General features: G+C 36.3%; 1 protein-coding gene across 4 annotated transcripts in view; it reads right to left on the reverse strand.

Moving 5' to 3' along the window:
• Nucleotides 1-1981: 1981 nt before the first annotated feature.
• Nucleotides 1982-20010, reverse strand: part of SLC39A12 (solute carrier family 39 member 12) — a 33722-nt gene continuing 15693 nt past the window's right edge. For 2 of the 4 annotated variants that reach the window (XM_053998029.1, XM_053998012.1), the window contains exons 7-12: nt 17730-17902; nt 15833-15985; nt 12170-12233; nt 8390-8548; nt 6835-7022; nt 1982-2491 (exon numbers count right to left, since the gene is read on the reverse strand). In XM_053998029.1, coding sequence (XP_053854004.1) covers nt 2363-2491; nt 6835-7022; nt 8390-8548; nt 12170-12233; nt 15833-15985; nt 17730-17902 — 866 coding nt within the window. In that variant the 3' untranslated portion in view covers nt 1982-2362. Of the gene's footprint in view, nt 2492-6834; nt 7023-8389; nt 8549-12169; nt 12234-14517; nt 14629-15832; nt 15986-17729; nt 17903-20010 lie in introns of all 4 variants that reach the window. The other 2 variants (XM_053998039.1, XM_053998020.1) reach the window with 2 other exon arrangements.

Raw genomic sequence — 20010 nt, forward strand, 5'->3', positions numbered from 1 at the left:
ATGTGGATACAATACGTTCATATCTGGATGGGAACCTATGCTCATATCCAACTTTAAAGTACACACTGCCAGAAATTACTTGCCCTCTTTCAGACACATTAATAAATAGTAGACAAACATTCCAGAATACAATAACATTACTAAAACATTATCATATTGATAATTTTGTTTTCCATGGAAGCAAACATTAGGCATACAGAAGCATCCAAACTATGGTAACTCTTCTTTTTGAAATAATGAATGTTTCCAATATTCATTTGCACCACCTGATACAAGAATAGATTTTGCTTACATCCAGTGATGCCCAGCTATTGCTTGAATTGGCTGTCACAGCTGAAGGTCATGAAGTGACTTGGTGCCAATACAAACAGATGAAATACTGAGAAACCACTTTTTAAGAATACTACCTTAATAAAATAAAGTACAAGCTCCAGGAAAAAAAGTAAACTTTTAAAACAGAAGCATTAGATATGGCTTCTCATTTCACCTTTCAAAGTTACATTAACATAAAAAGCACTTGTAATATTTGCACACCTAAATAAAAGAAGGAGGACTGTACTTTGGACCTTAAAAAGAGCTCAGTTCACTCCCCTGTCAGATAGAGACTTCCTGTGTTACCCTGGATAAATTGTCTGGGACAAGGTTTCTGAAGGCATGTCTAGAAATTTCTCTAGATTTGCATTGGGGTATTTGCTACACCTTCTCGTAACTAACAGGCACTGAAAATGAATGCATATCCACTTCTAAAATTATCTCTAAGTTTGGTTTTCTTTCCCTGAGGGTTAGTCAGTGATTGGTTAAGGCTGACAAGCCCATGAGTGTGGGCTATCATAAACAGTGCAATTCAGTATTTTTTTTCACTTTGTATTTTGATAAGTTAGTATGGTGCCCATGAAGCTTTTGAGAACTATCAGGTCTGACAATCTGCTGTAGGAGAATAGACTCTGTTCCCCTCTGTAATATGAGAATAATTTACCTTCACTAGGAGCTTTCAAATAAACACAGGACACATTGTGAGACAGTCATGTTGTGTCGTATTGTAGAGATATTTCAAGACAGAGTTTCGATAAAGAAAACTTCCAGTTGCTTCATAAAGAATATATGTCTGTTCTGTAACTTGCTCTCCCTATTTCCACAGCTCATCAGAGGAGAAAGAAAGAACATAATTTAGTTCTCATACAAAAGTATAAATAAGGTAGGGGAGAAGTCCTTGCACCAGAATTTGAGATAATGTAAAGAGCTGAAATCACACAGTTGAGTGTGGCTCAATACCTCCTGGAAGCTGCTCAGCATATCAGAATCAGGGCAGAATTTGTATATTTGTTTCAGACCCAGTTCTGAAAAACTAAATTAATCATCTCAACTTATGCAGAATTAACTTGAAATCAAGAGGACTAATTACACAAAAAATCACTCAGGATGGGAGGAGTTGCAGTGAGGCTACATGCACTCTAGACAATTGAAAAAGCTCTTTCCACAATGCACATCACATAACTATGATTAAGCTAATTGCTGACAGGAAGGCAAGTGATTATTGAATGGGATGTCTCAGAAGCAACAAGAAATATCTTCATTTGAGGAGCCTGGAAGGAATATCAGGGTAAAGCAATTTAAACATATTTTTTATAATGCTTCATAAGCAGTTGCTATAAGCAACCACCAGAGGTGAGATAATACAAAAGGTGGTTGGTTACTCCAGTGCTTGACTGTCACAGGTTCCATCACACATATGAGAAATTGTATTATAGTCCAAAAAGAGTATTCCCAAATTTCTCTATCCTAAACTTCAACATATACACTTGTCATTTTTTTCCTGCCACAGTGGACCAGTGAGATGCAACTGATAAGAATCTTTATGTTGACAAAGTAGAAAGTGCAGACTTTATGAGATGGCTTTATGCCATTTAGCAGTTTAGCTTTGCTATGGTTTTTAAATTTAAAGAAATAATTCTTTGTACTAGAAGGCAAAAAACATTCCATATTCAAATTATTCAGCTATGGTTAGTCCACTTTAATTACTGCATATAAAAGTGTTCTATTCTTTTCCTCAATCAGACTGGCAGAGATCACTTAGAGCATTCAACTAGAACAGTCTCAATAAAAACTAATTAAAAGCTCCTGTGAGTTTGAGCATGGCATCTGGTAAACTCAGTAACAAATAAAACATAATTCTAAACATTTATGTTTACAAAAAATAATTACAAAAATCTGAACAATAAGTTAATAAAGTAAAATAGTTATCTACTGTTCAGATATAAAATCCCAGCAACTTAATTTACATATTACTATGGCAGACATAACAAAATTGTGAATAATGCTATCCACTGTCACAAGTGGTACTTCGAGATTTCCAACAGAAAACTTATATTTTAATTTTCTGTTCAAATACAGCCAAAAGTAAGAGGCAAAGCCAGCCTAATAGTAATCCAAGGTTCTGTAGAAGAAACATCAACCAGGGTCGCCGTGTCTGAATATGAGTCATTTCAGGAAGCTAAAAAAAGAATAAGACAGCAGAATGAGAGCCAGATACATTCATCTGTGGGAAAAAAAAAGTTATGGGAAAACAACTTCATTAAACTTCATTAAAAAAAAGCAATTTTCAAAATGCTGAGCTTCTGACTATAGTTATTAATGTGTAGCATTTTCTGCACATTTTGACAAAGCTGATCTTGACAGTGAAATATATAAATTAATCAAATTCTACCCACTTCGGTTATTTTCCTAGTACTGACAAGAATTATAAACAAGATTCTGAAATTTGTTAACGTCTCAATATTTAGTAGTAATTTTATACAGCTGTCTGTAAGGAAATGCTTATTTAGTAAAATTAGTGATTTCCTTTTGTGGGAATAAACTAGTTGGAGTATTTTTTGTTTCAGTACTATATATAGGGTCAATCATGCTTTTTCTGAAATAACTGGCAACACTTCTATTTACTTGGGCTTTAGGAAATGTACAAGTAGAAAACAGGACTTTTAAAATATGCTTGAAAAAAACATATTTAATATTTTTCTCTGTGAGTTTTAAATCACGTAATGCAGCAACACTTGTTTATAATCATAATAAAAGCTACTTGCATTGACCTTTCACTCTCACAGTGTATTTTATCAAAGGTTTAAACTAAATATGTGCCTAAACAGAGCTTGCAGAAATGATGCCTCAGGCTCAAATTGTCTTAATATTTCTGCTTTATTCAGGGCAATCACTGATGATTGCTAATACTGTCACATCAACTCTGCAAATAACTAAAGAGCAATAGTCTGGTGCTGACCTCTGGTTTTGGTTGTGTGTTTTTTTCTGTGCTTGAATAAAACTACTGAGTTCCTGTGCACTTTGGAGACTTTTCACAGTAGCTGTAACAGGAGTAGCCACTGGGAGACAGTGGAATGGTGCTGACCAAGGAGGTTAACAGGAGTATTTGCTATGCTTGTGCTTCCCTCTGTCAGAGGGGGGTCTCCGGGGCTGCTGCTTGTGCATTCTTCTTTCTCTAAAAGTTGGCCTGGGCCCCAAAAAAAAAACTGTGCTGAAAAATCTGCCTCCACTTTAAAGTTTTGCCTGAAAAAAACCAGGGAAACCCAAATGCCCTGGATCTTCATTACAACACGGCAGTGGTTTAAATTACAGTACAGAAACGTATGTAGTTAGATTTGATCAGTGTTTAAAGATAATCATAAATTTTTAATCTAAAGCAAGTATAAACAACTCAAAGTTCTTATGTAAATCAAAATCTGAGCTGACAGTTTTAAGTGCTCAGAGCACACAGTTTTTCTTGTATATAAGTACAAACTGTTACTTAAGACCTAGCCTGAATCCAGGGTTCCAGTCGAGATATTTAATCTTTCTTATTTATCCTTATAATCAGTCTATTTTTCCCTCTTCCCCAGTGCCTGAGTGAAAAGTTTTCCAAACAGGAAGATTTTCTCCTCCCACTGCAAAATTGAATTTTCATTTTTGTCAGTGACAATTTAGGAGCTACACACATGCACAGTAGGTTCCTAAGAGAGTTTTCCAAAGGAATTCTTAGCAAGTAGTACCCTTTCCACATCCAATGCTGATGTCTGCTCCCTCCATCTCACCTACATGCATGTAATCAACACACAAACCAATCTCTATAGCCACACCTAGTGTGACGTCCCTGCTTATCTGTTAGAATACATGTTGCTGTCACAACATCAACTATGGTCACCCAACTCTCTCTGAACAAAAAAGCCTGTGGTAGAACAGAGAGAATCTTCTCATTTAAGAAGCGTAAACCTATTTAACTGGCAGATGAAAACCACTTCACAAATTAAGGGAACATAGCACCACATCCAAGCTGTTGGAAGCTATCACACTTGCTAATGCTTCAAGTCTGTCAGCGGCAAAAGAGGTACTGCTAATCAAGGTGCTACTGTTCTACTCCAGCTCATGTTATCATGAGTGCACAAAATATAAGAAGAAATAGGAAGCAGCACACTAAAAGAAGGCATGAGAGGCTCTCAGGCATGTACTGGCTAAAAAAGAGTTCTTACCAAGCTGGGCACATGTGGCATGGCTGCTGCAGTGCAACAGTCCAGCAAATTACTTTAGAAACTACCCCCTTATCTTCAAAATTTGAAACATTTTTTTAAATTAATCAGAGTAAACTCCAGTTTTGTATGATTTCTTGGTGAAAAATGATGGATATAAGTGATTTTATCTTTTGTCCCTTATTCAGTTTCTGAAATTATTAGTCTACCCTGCTTGCTAATGGAGTTACAATGCCATTTGTATAACTGAAAAACCTTTAATTAACCACAGAAGTAGATTTGTGCTACTTTGTCTATGGTGGCAGTCTCACAGTGCTGTTCTGTCAACAAACCTCTACTCACACCCCTCAATATTCCTCAGTGCAGAAACCAGTGAGGCTGTTCAGTTTTATTTAACTGCTATTCTGACAAGCACATGAATATCAGAAAGCCCATAAAACAAGTACTGAAAATAACAGTCAAACTTTGTGTACTATTAAGTGTATGTACACTATTGGCAGGAGCCCTGATGACTGTTGTTTGTAGATGAGAGTGCAGCAGAGAATAGAACTTATTTCTATGCAGAAAGTAGAAAAATACAAAAAGAATGGCTCATTTTTCTCTTGAAATGTATAATTTTATCTTGAGATGTACTATACAAACACAAAACTTTTCAGATCTATAGATGCCTGCAGTGCTACATATATATTTTTTAAATAAAAGAATCCCATCATATTTGACACTGACAAACAGGTGAGCCACCCAATGCCAGTTCTTTTCACAAAATGCAGAGAAAGGCTGATAAGAGTCTTATTAATAAAAGACATTGAGAGAAATAAGATCCTCCCCTCTCTCTCCCTTCTTTTTTCCCTTCACATCAAGACTAAGATTATGATGACAAGCTGAGAACAAGGCAAAACATGTCCCTGTCTCTGCCTGGAACTATATTTTCTCTTGAGATTTACAGCTGGCACATTGCTTTGAAGACTCAGGGAAAAACATGGTATTGTTCTAGGAGCTTGTGGATCCTTGATGGATGCTGATCCTACACTGAAGGAAAAACATGTGTACATCGTTCTTAGCCCCATTTAGTAGAACCATGCCTAGACAGTAGGCACCCTCACTTCCAAATTTCTCTGTCAGAACAAACTGCAACTTGGTACACAGTGTTCTTCTCTGTTATTTACTACCTCAGTCAGGACTGTTGACACATCCACAATCCTCTGGCCGTTCCCTCTTAAGCTCTTAGGTGAACTTTATGTTCATTTTACTTTAGCTAACAACAGCAAAAATAGACTAAAATACTACCAAGGTCTAAGATTAATTACTATAAGTAGAATTTTAAATAGGTTATAATACTGGAATGGCATATCAGGTTTAAAGTATGATGCCTGAACGTGGTAAAGAGCATCTCAGGCATGAAGTGGTAATGAACACAAGGGAGAGACAGACAGCCTTGGGAAAAAACAAAGTAATAATTTATGAAAAGACTTCTTTTTTTCTCCCTCTTGATCTGTTCACTCAAAACATTCCATCTTTGTGGAGGAGCTTGCAACGAACTTTACATCAACACATGATGGTTAAAGACCCATGTGACAAAGCTGGGCAGGCATTTAAGTTCTGCCTTGCTACAAGTGTAACAGTTATCCATCTCTTCAATAAATTATGTGGCCTGAGGCACCAGCATGAGCTATGATTGCCCCACATTTTTGCTCAGACCTTCCTCTTACCTCGTATCTTCACACTTTAGTCTTCTATAGACAGAGCATTGCTATTGAACTGGGAGTATGAAAAATATTGGGCAACTATTAAAAAGTTAAGGTAATCTGAAGGCTTTTTTATTACTTAAGATCCAATTGAAACCTCCCTAGGACAAAAAGGACGTGTTCAGGATAAGCATCTTACATTTTAGTTTGAAACAGAAAGTTTCATTTGAAATGAGTGAAAAATATATAAAGAAAAGGGCAGAAAAAGAAAAATATAACCAGTTTTTTCAAAATCTTAAAACCCCTGAAGATTCAAGTATATGTTTTATTAAATAACTAAAAATACATTGTTTAAAAGTCTTTAAAAGATTTTAATACTCTAAAAGTCCATTATGCCATCTCTTATTTTAATCTCTTAATGGTCTTTGTTTCCCCTTTTCATTGTAATGACACCTGGCATGAGAGTGACAGAGTAGAAAAACAGATTACTTTTCTAACCACTGTACACACACAGGGCAGACAACATGCTCTTTCCAACAAGCTCTTTTTGTCTCCAAGTTCATCCCCCTGCATTTGTCTGACACTCATCTATGATGTGGCTATGCTATAAAGAAAATATAAAAATAGACTGAAGTTCTCACCATTTCTGCTAAAGATAAATACAAGAACATTCCAGCTGTAATAGTAAAGATCCAGTTTTGAATGGATGGGTCAGTCGATAGAGAAAGGCCAATATAAAGTCCTAAGAATGCTGTTAGTGCACTTATAAAATTCATCAAAATTGCAATCTTCGTTGGGAGCCCTGTACTTAGCAGCACAGCAAAATCTCCTGCATAGAGAAGAAGAACATTTATTATTTAGCTGAAAAATGTATTTTTAAGACTCTTGGTAATAAAATATGAAGGAAAATAATTAAAATATGCACAAAGATAATGAATGATGGAGACCTGCCTTTAGGATTCTGTAGAATTAGTTATAAGCTTGTCCTGTGTGAAAGAAAAATCTCAAAACAACAGTGTCATATTGACTTGTACTTGTTTAGCTGTTCCTAAAGATAGCATACAGTATTGAGGAGTGGCTTTCTGTTAGTTCTCTATGTTCCGTGACATTTCCAGCTTGGATACATACAAAAGTGAAGTCACATGGTTTCCCAGAGTTTCTAAATCTTTCTCCACTGGGAACTTGCCAGTTCAAATCATATATTTGGAACATGGTCTTTGAGTGTTTTACAGGTGCTGCAAGTCAGAGTAATCTATGACAGTCTGATTGAGTTTAATCCCACTGATTTCAGTCCTAATCAGTTGAAGTTGTACATCAGAATTCCATCACACATTTTTCTTCTAAAATGAAAGATTTCATAACAGGCCAAAACTAGAAGATTTGAAAAATTTTGCTCCATGACTGTAAAAATGTCACTTTGACACTGGGGCACTACTGCCCCAGAATTAAGGTGTCTTTGGAGGTAACTGTCAAGTATTTAAATTTGCTTCACTCTGCAAACAAGAGTTACCAATTTTACAGCAATCCTCCATCCCACCTTTTTGTTTGGAGGAGTTTTCTACACAGCACATGAAATCTTCAGTCATTTAATGATAGAAATGAGAACCTGCAGTTCTCAAATCAAACTTCCCAATTCATAAACATTCACCAACACAATGTCAGGAGCAGCTTCAGCCATGCTGGAAGTTTTACCAGAAAAAGTCAATCAAGGGCAGTATACAACAGAACAATCCTCCTGTCCTGTCCAATAGTAAAATAGGTCATACAACTTTTATTATCTTATTGTTCTTGATAAGCAGCAGGAATGAGGGTAGCAAGAGGAATACTTGATTAAATAGCTCTGCTGCATATTGAAATTCTTGGATAGCCCATTGTGTCAGGCATGGCCATTAGACACACCTGGGTCCTGCTTACAGTTTATTCTTTTTTGTGTCTGTACACATAAGAATAACAGGTCACATCTGACCTGATGTCATTTGCATCTGGAGAAGGTCAAATGGGAAGGCATCCAGTAATGAGTGCAGCAGCCTCCTCTGGTTTTTGTGAAGAGCAAAGAAAGCATCAGTCTCAGACTGTAATGCTGTAATTCATGATGCTATAAGCAAGAAATACCACAAATGTCATACAGGAAAGAACTTTTTGGGAAACCTGGAAAGGCAAAGTCAAACAGGAAAAATGCACACATATATTTCTTACCCATTTCATGGGGAATTTCATGGCATAAAATAGCAACAGTCGTTGTCACACCTGTTTCTGTTGAGGATGAGAATGCTGCTCCTATTACCAAGCCATCAGCGAAATTGTGAAGACTGTCACCCACCAGAACCATTATTGCTAACAAGCTGATTTTTTTATCTAGAAAAAGAAAAACAAACAGATAAAAATCCCAGTATTTATCCAAACAAATATTGCCAGTTTTGTTATGTTACAGAAGATTTGGGGTTTTTGGTGACTTTACATATAACATTACAAAAAGTCATAATAATCAAAGGGAAATAGTGTTTATCTGATTTGTCCTTGTTATTACACTTCCTTCAATACATTTGAAACAAAAAAAGTAGGTCCCAGAACAATTCAAAATGCTATGTAAATACCAAGAAATAACTTCCTTATTCTTACTAGGTCAGCTATTAGACAAAAAATTAGGTTTGTGTCCCATCTCATGAAGCATCCTAAGGCTCTTTATTAATCTTTCTTTATTTGATGAATTTCACACGTTTTCTAGTTGTTATTTGGAATTCTTCCACCACTGCTCACAGAATTGCAGAGCTTTAGTGAAGATGAATATTTGGTCTCACGCAGCTGATTGTTTAATTCTGTAAAGCTTGATACTACAGAGTAGTATTTCCAGGGTCTGGTTTTTTTATGCAATTGTATTACAGTGAAAGATAGAAATGAAAGACAACAAGCCTCAGAGTATCACTTATAGTACAGGGTTACAGCATGCTGATATCCAACATTTGTTCCAATCAATTAATGGCTGTTATGCTCATAGTATCCTATCTGGAGCACTACTCATGGGTGTAGATAGCTGTTTGTCTTTCCCATGCTGCTCTGTGACCTTGTTTTAGAGTGGAACTGTATACTGGCTGTTCATGGCATCATGTCATCTGACATGAGTGGAAAGGTGCTACTAGTGATGCAAGTACTGAAATCAAACTAGAGAATTAGGGACAGTCTCTCTGCCCAGCCGTTAACAGAGACAGCTGGGTGGAATGCTGAACACATTCCCAGGGAGGCAGTTTATCTCTTCAAGAAGCAGCAAGGCTCCATATAGGTTCAATGTCTAAACTTAGCAACACACAATTGGCTGTCCCATCCTGTATGTTTTTTCATTCATTTAATCCACAGTCTTACAGTCAGAGCTGCCTAATGTCTGTCAAGAAACTCATCCAGCTTCCCTCTACACAGAATGGACAGAACACTTTGAAAAGGATTTGTTTCATGCCTGAAGGAGCAGGGTCATGATTTGGGCCTTAAATATGTATTATTCGGATTTTTGGTGACCCCACATAGACATAATATGACAGACTAAGGAGCAAACATCAAGCTGCACCGATCTGTCTGAATACAGTTATTACCAGGTCTCACTCCAGTAATATTTCTCTGAGATGACCATTTTACAGTGATGGGTGAGATATTTTTCTCACAGAAACTGGCTAGAACTGAAGTCGTCAGACTATTATAAAAAACACACAGAGCACATAAAAGCCTAACAACTGTATTCAGAAAATCCTCCCTGGTTGTCTGGGAGCTCTGTGGGTTCAGAAAAATTGGCAGGCATGTTAGATTTTGCTGCCAGCTTACAGAGCTGGACGTGGATGTCCCCAGTTTGCACAGTACTTTCTAAACACTATGGGCAGTTTATAATCAATAGTGCAGAGCATGAATTACATAGAAATAATAGATTGCTGCCTTACATTAAGTTTGTGATTTGTAATAAGCACTGGCAAGGATGAATTCATGGCCTGCCCTGAGGTCTTATTAGTCTGTTTTGTTCAAGTATCTTATTGCTGGAGATGATACACCATGATTACTGGAACTCATTCCAGGGTGTTTTAGCAGGGATAACACAGGGATCAGGTTAACATTGTGGAGCAATTACAGATATAAGCTTTGTGAACTTACTTGACAGAAAGTTAAGAAGATACATGTATAAACAAATCTGAATGTTTATCTTACTTTACTTTCAGCCTATTTTAAAGCAACTTTGTTACTGGCAATTATCTCGCTGCATTATATTCCAACACAAACTATTAACTATTAACTTAGTACCTTAACTCTTTCTACAAAGCCTCCTCTTCTCCAACAATCTTACTTTTTTTCTTTGCTTAAGTAGGAAATCAGAACTCATAGCAAATTCTATTCTATAATTTTCATAAAACTAATGGGTAGAGGACTCAGTCATATAATACACTTTTAAAGTTTAGAATAAGAGTTTAAAGCAAGCATTTATCCATAAATAGATTTTTCCAGTGTTTCCATGACTAACACAGAAAAAGTATTTCTAGTCAATGTGAAGTACAACAAATATAAAATGCTACTGTTTGGTCTTCTCTGATATTGATAGAACAAGTATGGATAAATGCTGAGAGGGCCAGTCAGACATCTTTTTCTTTCGAAAGTTTCTTGCTTTCTCAGTTAGTACCTGACTATCTATGGTGATTGACTCTTTTTGCATTCCTACTTGACAGGCATTTACAATGAAGCTTTGCAGTTCTGGAGTTGTCAGGCTTCTCTCTTAGGCCTGCAGATTCCATTCAGTTTTGGGGAAGAAACACCTCACTCAGTATCAAGGTACCCAAGTATGTTTATGCTCTTAGCTATTTAAAATAACTGTAATGAAACAAACTTTTGTAATTATGTATTCCCAAAAAAAAAAAAAAAACCAAAATAACCTCCCACCCTTCCCTACTAAGGTTTCATTTATGGAGGTAAGACTGAGGTATGAGGAAAAATTAAACTAAACAAAGATTACTGAGAAGCAATCCCAAATTTAGTAACTTGGAACAAATAACATTGAGATCACTAGAAATTTGTTGGTGCTTAGCAGATGATGATTGAACTAAACAGAAATATCTAGAGATGAACTATGTAGTCATGTTCAAACTGGCACCGGATTGTGTACTACTGGAGAGGTGAAAGAGAAGAAATTAAAATCCAGATTTCTAATGCTTCAGAAATAGAAATGAAGTCCACAAGAACAGAAGAGAACATTAAGAACCTAGAAGAAGATAATGACACAATTAAATAAACCAAACTGATGACCAGAGATCACAAAATAAAGGGGAGTAAATTATAGTAAATAAACTGATTTCAATTAAAATATTATTCCCTCAGTTGAATGACTGCAACTCTACTGAATTTAACAAGGTCACAAAGTACAGTTAAAGGCAAAATTTGGTTTATACTCTATTTTCATATTTTTACTAAGCAGCAAAAAAACACAGAAGACCGGAGTCACCTAAATTCTCAGAAGCAAACAGATTACTCTAAAACTGAGAGCCATCATGAGGCTATAATTCCATACCTGTGATGAATCATTACTGGTTAAAAGAGTCTATTGCTTTACTGTGTAAGTGAAGAAGGATGCAGAATTATATTAGCACAGCAAGCCTACAAAAAATGTTTCACCACTTTCAGAAATAAAAGCCTGAGCTAAGTTTAAAATTATAAAAATATGTTTTGTATTCATTTTTGACTATTTCCCTTTAAGCAAAGACTTTAGGAAAATAGATTCCAACAGTGAGACAGCAAATACTAAAGCAAGGACAGTGTGAGATTAATGAACTTCACAATTACAGGGTTGGCAGCTGAGAAAGTCTTTAAGCAGAGATTAAATTATGTAGCCAGGCGCCATCAGATGTGATGATGTGTCACACTGCAAACACAGAGCTAGGCCAGCTGCACTCTTTCAATTCCATCTTAGGTCTGAAGGATTTTCCTGTCTTATCTAGTCTTTTTATTGATACTAACTTTTTTTGCTGATCACCTTGCTCTCTGGAGGAACTTCAGCAGGTTCAGAATCTTCCGGGCTTCTCTAGTTAAAAGCAAAGATAATGGGTCAGTGTTAAGGGTGTCTTCCAGCTGCTGCCATAAATACAGGAAAATATCAACAAAGTTCAAACAATGAATTAAAGACAGTCAATGGTTATTTGCACAGGTGTCATTAGAATAATTTACTGGCCACTGCAGTGTGATTGGTACTGCAGAAACACATAAGAAAGAAATCTACCTCTCCCAGAGAGGGTTAAGTCTAATTCAGGTAGGAAGAAATATATTCATAGGCATTGTTGTAGCCCAAGAAAGCCACACTTCTGTTCGAATACACAAAAATCTGAGCCAAAGACTAGAAGGAGCATTATAATTAAAATTGCATGTTTTGATTTTGTCATGACTGGATGACTGTATTTTCCTGGACAACGTGTCCATAGGATTTCCATGAAAAAGAGGTAGAGTCTTTTAGGCACTCATCTTCTTCACAGTTTTCTTGTGAAAATACAAGACTAAAAACTATCATCATCAGTAGGTTTCATCCCCTTTCAAAATATAGGGGTTCTTTTTTCAGGGTGGTCTGTAGTGTCTTGTGTCTTGGCTTTTAGCAAGGGTTTCATCTCAGCACCAGGCAACACTGGTTGGGCATAGCAGCACTTGAGTACACTCCATGGTGAAATTTACCCTTACTTCAACTGAAGAAAGTGACAGCATTTTCCTCCTTATCCTAGAGAGATAAATTGATGCACCAGCCCTACTATTTAATCAGTAGATATTGCAACTGTTGGGAGGTAAGGGAGAACATGAGTAATCTCTCACTGTCCTTCCTGTCCCCCTCACTGTCCCTACCTCCTTGGGGCTTTGCTTTCTGATTGGAGAAATTATTTGAAATTCATGTGAGGGAGAAGCCAAAAAACTAGTGTGCTTGAAACTAGAAAGACTGAATTTTAATTTCTGATTTTTTTTTTTTTTTTTTTTCCCAAAAAAAATATGTTAAAACCTATTATTGCAGCCAGTGGAGTCAACAACAGCACAAGAGCTCTGTGTTAGGGACAGCAGCCACCACTCCAAAAACTGTACCAGAGATGTGCACTGGCTACAAAATAGGATATGTTTATTGGTTGGTCTTAGCTTGGTTGTGATGAAGGATACGTTCTGCTGAAGCATGACGAGAGATGGAAAAAGAATTGTTTCTCATATTCTACATTTTAAAGGAAACATAAATATCTCTAGTTCCCATGATTGCAGCCAGTCATATGAATTCCAGTAATTGTTGCACTTCTCCTATATTTATTCACATGCCACTTCTTTGAACTGTGAGTCAAAACTGCAAGACTAATTACTGATCTGAAGGATTTATAAGTTTTTCTTAGTCAACCAGTGTTTGTCTTAGTATTACTCACATGATTCTGAAAAATTGGCTGCTCTTGTACAAACCAGCTCAGCCAGGCTAATTCTATATAGATATTGTGATCTATGTAGAACTCTGGGGGGATCTTCCATCTGAGAGGAACAATTTGTTCATTCATTATCATAAACAGGAAGCTTTGACGAGTCTCACAAAATAGTAAACATGCTTCACTCCTCTGTTTGATCTGGTTTTTATTGAGAGTTTTCCAACTGTGTTTTAGAGATTAGTGGTGACTCAAGAGGTTCTTGCCCATCACAACTACATTAGTAAAATGGAGTTCACCTATGCATTGAGGTACTGGATATAAACTGAAGACATTTGTTAAAAGAAGGAGAAAACGGTAAAATTTATGACTTAATTGAATTTGCAAAGATTTATCTGTCTGTATACTATCCACAGACAAGTATAACAGCATGTAATTTCTTATAGGTAAGCACCATTCCCAGATATCCAAAGTGTTTACATTACTCTTCAAATCTGTGGAAAAATGCCCAAGAACAGTCCAGGATTTAATCTGTTCACTAATTATGCATTTAACTCTCATTGCAGGAAATTCCAAAGTTTTTCCTAAGGGAGAGTCTGCCTTTACATATGATCAATGTATAAAAAGAAGGGAGAAGGAAAATCTTCAAGAATTTTATCAACAAAATGTATAACAATACAGGAAGCATATTGTTATATCAATCTGATACACACTTAAGCAATGTTATTGTAAAATATCTGTTCTTGATATATCTGTGAAAGCTCATTATAAACTTCAAAATCTAGAGATTCTCGACAATCATGTCAAGTAATAAACAAAAAATCAATAAAGACTGAAAAATAATACTGATTTATTACATTAATTTTGTTCATTTCTTTAGAGGAACAGCGAAAGAAGAATTTAAATTTAGGGAATTATGTCATATTGGTAACCTACCAACTGTATGGTTGAAGTAGATTTGCCTCTGCCTGAATGTTCATTTAATTCAGACTCCACTGGAAGATCATGGGAATGTCCCCAGTGCCCATTAACTAAAGAAAGGCCCTGCTGAATGAAGATGCTTTGCAATTAGTTCTGAAACCCAATGAACATAGGTGCAGCATTTCTCAGTCTTTTGTGAAAATTTAGCATTTTTAATAATTTTTTTTTTCCAAAACAAATGTACTGAAAAAGATCACTGGCTGGCATCAACATTTCCTTATGCTTATTTTATTAAAAGCCCTGAAAATTGAATCAGATATATCAGTGACAGTCACAAAGGTTTGATAAAACTTAATTTATTTCAAAAATCAAATTCAAATTTGAAGCTGAGATACATATAAAATTAAGTCTGAGGATTCATCTAGTTCTCAGTAGAAAAAAATTTAAAATTGATGGGATGATGATAAAACCCTTCTCTCAAACAAGGAAGAAAAAGGACTCCTTTTTACCAAGCAAATAAAATATCACCATCATTAAAATACTCTCATTCTATTAATCTCACATTATATTCTTATGGGTGACTCAAAGGTAGTGGGAATAGGGAGTCATTGAAGCCTAAATCAGACCAGTCTTCACACACTCTGTAAACAGAACAAGCAAAGGTTTAGCCTTCTTAAGTGACATTAGGGTTGTCTCATGCTTAGAAACTTAATGAGCCATCACATTTTGTGCTACACTCTATCCTTGTGCATAATCATATTTTCAGGCTCCAGCCATACGAAATAAAGTAATAGAATTACTGTAAGCATAGCAGTGAGCAAGGAGATCTTATTAATAAAAATTGGGTCCTACTGACTGCAACACACATATTAGATCCCTGGGATAGGGATCAAAAACAATTTGGAAATTTTAAGATATCATTCTTGAAAATATCTTATGCTTGCATCTATCTTTCCATTGCATCTTGCTCCTCTTTAAACAGAGCCTAGAGCAAACAACAGTCACTGCTATTTCATATGGATACACGCTTTTCACCTGCTCCAGTGTGACTCATGAATGCAGGCTTATGGAACATGTTCGATTAACTGTTCCATTCTGGAATTATAAATATATGGAACACACTCATGAAGCAAGCAAATTCCACAAAGCAAAGCAAAATAGAAACTGAAGGTCAATCTGGTAGGACCACTTTGGAAAGCAATTATCAATGCTTCATTTAACCCACAGAAATGATAATTAATTTCCACAATCATTTTAACATTCTGTGCACTGCAAAATCTCAAAATACAAGAGGTTTTTTTTTTAAATGGCGAATTGTACAAAGCTTTACCTGGTCACGAGGTGTTACCAAAAGAAAGAAACACTTTTCTATCAGAAAAAATCCATGAATTCCTCCAATTATTCCCAAAAGTTTCCAAATATATTCTTTTCCCTCATAGAAATGTTCTATGTCTTGTGCTTCATGTTTATGCAAACCAAGAATCTAAAATAAAAGAGATAAAGTAAAAAAAAAAAATTAAAATGGCAATGTTTTAATTTTTGCTACAGCAAGCCATAATGCATTAATTCATTTTTTTTCCCCAGAATTTTATTTTTCCAGTTCTGTCAAAGTTAAATTGTGTTTTGAAATAATCAGCCGAATAATAGAGGATGAAATTAATCATGAGGAGCACAGCTACACTTCTTCATCTCTCAGTGGTGAAAGTAACATTATTTTTAGGGACTGTTTTATGAAATCACCCTTTATATATATGAGATATATTTTGTTTGCAATATCATGATGCTAAAATTTATAAAAATTACTTGCATTATCTTAATATGCAAACTTCAGATCAAAAATAGAAAAGGAGCTACTGGAGAGGGTCCAGCAGAGGCCACAAAGATGTTTAGGGGACTAGAGCATCTCTCTTATGAGAAGAGTCTGCTGGAACTGGGCCTCTCCAGTCTAGAGAAGAGAAATCTGCGAGAGGATGTCATTAATGCATACAAATATCTCAAAGGTGGGTGCCAAGAGCCTGGTGCCAGGCTCTTTTCAGTGGTTCCCAGCAACAGGATGAGGAGCAATGGCCATAAAATAAAACACAAAAAGTTCCAACTCAACATGGAGTAGAACTTCTTTAAACTGAGGGTGGCAGAGCACTGGCATGGGCTGCACAGGGCAGTTGTGGATTCTCCCTCTCTAGAGACATTCAAAAACTCCTTGATGTATTCCTTTGTAACCTGCTCTAGGTTATCGTGCCTTGACAGTGGGTTGGACTAGATGATCTCCAGATGTCCCTTCCAACTCTAACTATTCTGTAGTTCTGTAACTGTGATTCTGTGAAAATAATGCATAAATTAATTAATGCATAATTAATGCAAAAATGCATTTCTGTTGGTGGGTATGCTTCCTTCTTTTCCCTAGTGTCACAGCCTCCTTTGCTCTGAAAGTGAGGGCTCTAAAGACTACTGGATACATCACTTAAAACTGGTGAAGGAGAATACTTTCACACTTAAAAGGTGCTGCTGAAAGAAATGCATTTGTCTCACATTCAGTGAGAATTGCCTTCCTTAAACCATTCTCCCAGTTTTGCTTCCAGAGATGATGCATTGAGCTAAAAGAAAATTTTAACCAGAATCTGAAGTAAAGCTGCGAATCTCTTTCTGTGACCACTAGAAGTCTGCTCATAACATCTCTGTCATATCAGGGAGACTGTTAAAAATAAATGAATACACAATGGAAAACTTGGTTCTGTTTTGCATGTTATCCTGTTCTTAAAATTTAGATTATGAATTTAGGAAAAGATCATGCTGCCCATTTTATTACAGTTCTAGGCATCAGGATTAATTTGGCTGTTAGTGCCTGGTTCCCTGGAACAATCTGTGGAGGGGACTGTGGATGGCTCATACAACCTTAGAACAATTTTTGTTAAAATATGTTACAGAATCTGCTTCATTAAATAAATTAATACCCATCTAGAATGTGCCTTGCACAGGACTTGTGGAGTTTCTGAATTTCTTTTCGAAAAATAGGAACCTTTCTTTCTTTGAATTAATCAATCATGGATTTCTACTTATTATTATTTTTAATCTCTCTCTGAGCTACAGAGTGCAAATGTAATTGGGGTGCTGGGGAGATTTCAAGAAAGCTTTATTTATAACCTGATAAGCATTATGCAGGTTTAAATGAAACCTTTATCTTCATATGTGTCAACATTTTAAAAAGCACGGAAGTGTCTATTACTTACCTGAGGAATAAGATGTAGCAATGCATCTCCAGAAAGGGTTCCAACAGCCAAACCGACAAACAGCTGTAAAATGAGTGTATAGATTTCTTGACAGGAGTTAAATAAAATGAGAGTTGTACCAAACATAGATCCAATAGTAATAAGTAAAACCGCAACAGTGCTGTAACCATATTCTGTAGGGGAAAACAAATGAAACAAAACAAGGACACCTTTAATAATCCAAATATTTTTATTTGTATTTGAGTATTTTTTGTATTTGTAATTGTTGTTAAGGGTATGTTTTCATACCTCTATATACAAGCATGCAGGAGGAGTGATTCATTTTGACACTATCTGATTTAATTAGTTAATTTTCCTAGTACCTGGTACAGGGCAGTGTTTTGGATGCAGGATGAGAATAATGTTGACAACACACTGATGTTTTGGCTGTGGCTAAGCTGTGCTTACCCTGAGTCAAAGACTTTCCAGTGTCTCATACTCTGAAAGTGAGGAGCTGCACAAGAATCTGGGGAGGGGGGAGGAACACATCTGGGACATCTGACCAAATTGGCCAAAGGGATATTCCACACCAGAGAATATCATGCCCAGTGTAGAAACTGTGAGGAGTTGGCCAGAAGGGGCTGATTGCTGCCCAAGGGTGAGCTGGGCATCAGTCAGCAGGTGGTAAGCAATTGTGTTGCACATCACTTGTTTATCTTGGGGTTTATTTCCCTCTCTCTTTTTTTTTTTTTTTTTTCTTTTGTAATCTTCCTTTCCATTAGTAATTGCAGTAGTAGGAGGAGTAGCATGAATTGTATATTTTACTTTATCTAAATTATTAAATTGATGATAGCTCAACTGATGGGTGTTACCTTTGTCCTGCTCTCCTCCCCAATCCCTGTGGAGGGAGGGAGTGAGGGTATGGGCAAGTGGCTGCTTCATATTTAGCTTCTATCTGGAGTTAAGCCACAACAGCCACATAGATTTTTCTAGTCATGTGTGAACAGATGACAGAATTAGAAGCCCAGAAAACATTCATTTTTTCAGGCTTTATATGTAATAGTCTGGTACTTCCAAATTTCAGACCTTAAGAGCTAAACAGACTGTGGCTATGCAAATCAGAGGCACTCAGAGCAGCACAGTGAATACTGCTCTGTATTTGCTTCCTCTATTAAAAGATTTATGCTTGAGATTCTATGTTCTTTTATGCCACACCTGTGTGTCTTTACAGTCAACACCACATTTTTAACCAAATCATTTTCTGTAAACAAACGAAGGCCTAAAACCTCAAATAAATGTAGCAATCTAATTTAGGTTCTAAGCATAAACATTTTGGTACAAATACAAATCTGCTGTGGAAATACATCCCTTCACTTAATACACCAGGACCATCAGCCTATTTTTCCAAGATTACTGGGAGGTTTTTGAATGTTAGTCTTCTAATTCCTCAGAGTTACACACTGCTCACATTTCCAACATTTTGCACAACATGAATCCCAATTAATTTCTATGGAAATCTTATAATGGGAAGTAAAACACTGATAAGAAACACACATAAAGGAATTAATGCCAAAATATTTAAAACTGTCACCTAACATTTCAAACTTCAATAGCACTGCAAGTGCTTAGCACCTCATAAAATCAGACAGCTAATTTCACAGACTGCACATCCAAATATACAAGAGTATAGTAGAAATATATGGAATGTCAGGCCTTGGTGACTTAGCCAAAACAGCACAGCCTGTCAGTAAAATAGAGTTCAGAATAAGACTAATGAGACTTTGCTCAGGTCACTAGGTCACACATAGGTCAAACATGGAGTTCTTTATCTGTATCAAGACAGCAGAAGTGTCCCTGTGGTCATGGAAACCTTCCTTTGCCAAAAAGCACAGGGAAAGGGCTTCAGAAAGGGCTCTTATTAATTCTATTCTGCACTTGAATAGTTCAATTTTTCTCATCTCTCACCTTTATGAGATCAGTAAAATGTCATTGATTGGGCCGATGGCTTTAGACTTGGAAGAATCCCATTTAACAGTGAATTTTTTATGAACCTTGTATGTGACCTGGGTAAGTTCCTTTCTTTTCTTTCTTTGTCCCTTGATTCCCGATCTTAAAAAATGGTCATGTCTGTGTAGCACAGAAAAGATCAAAGCAGTAAAGACTGCAAAGTGTTCAGGTAATGAGCAGAGGTATAAGATAAGAAAGGACTGCTGCCTATTGAAGACCCATAATGATTCTTCCTACCCTGTATGTCTCTTTCTACTATAACAATACTTCGGATATCCATGAGTATTCTCCCATG

The sequence above is a fragment of the Vidua macroura genome, chromosome 1, assembly GCF_024509145.1.
Source record: "Vidua macroura isolate BioBank_ID:100142 chromosome 1, ASM2450914v1, whole genome shotgun sequence".
Lineage (NCBI taxonomy): Eukaryota > Metazoa > Chordata > Aves > Passeriformes > Viduidae > Vidua > Vidua macroura.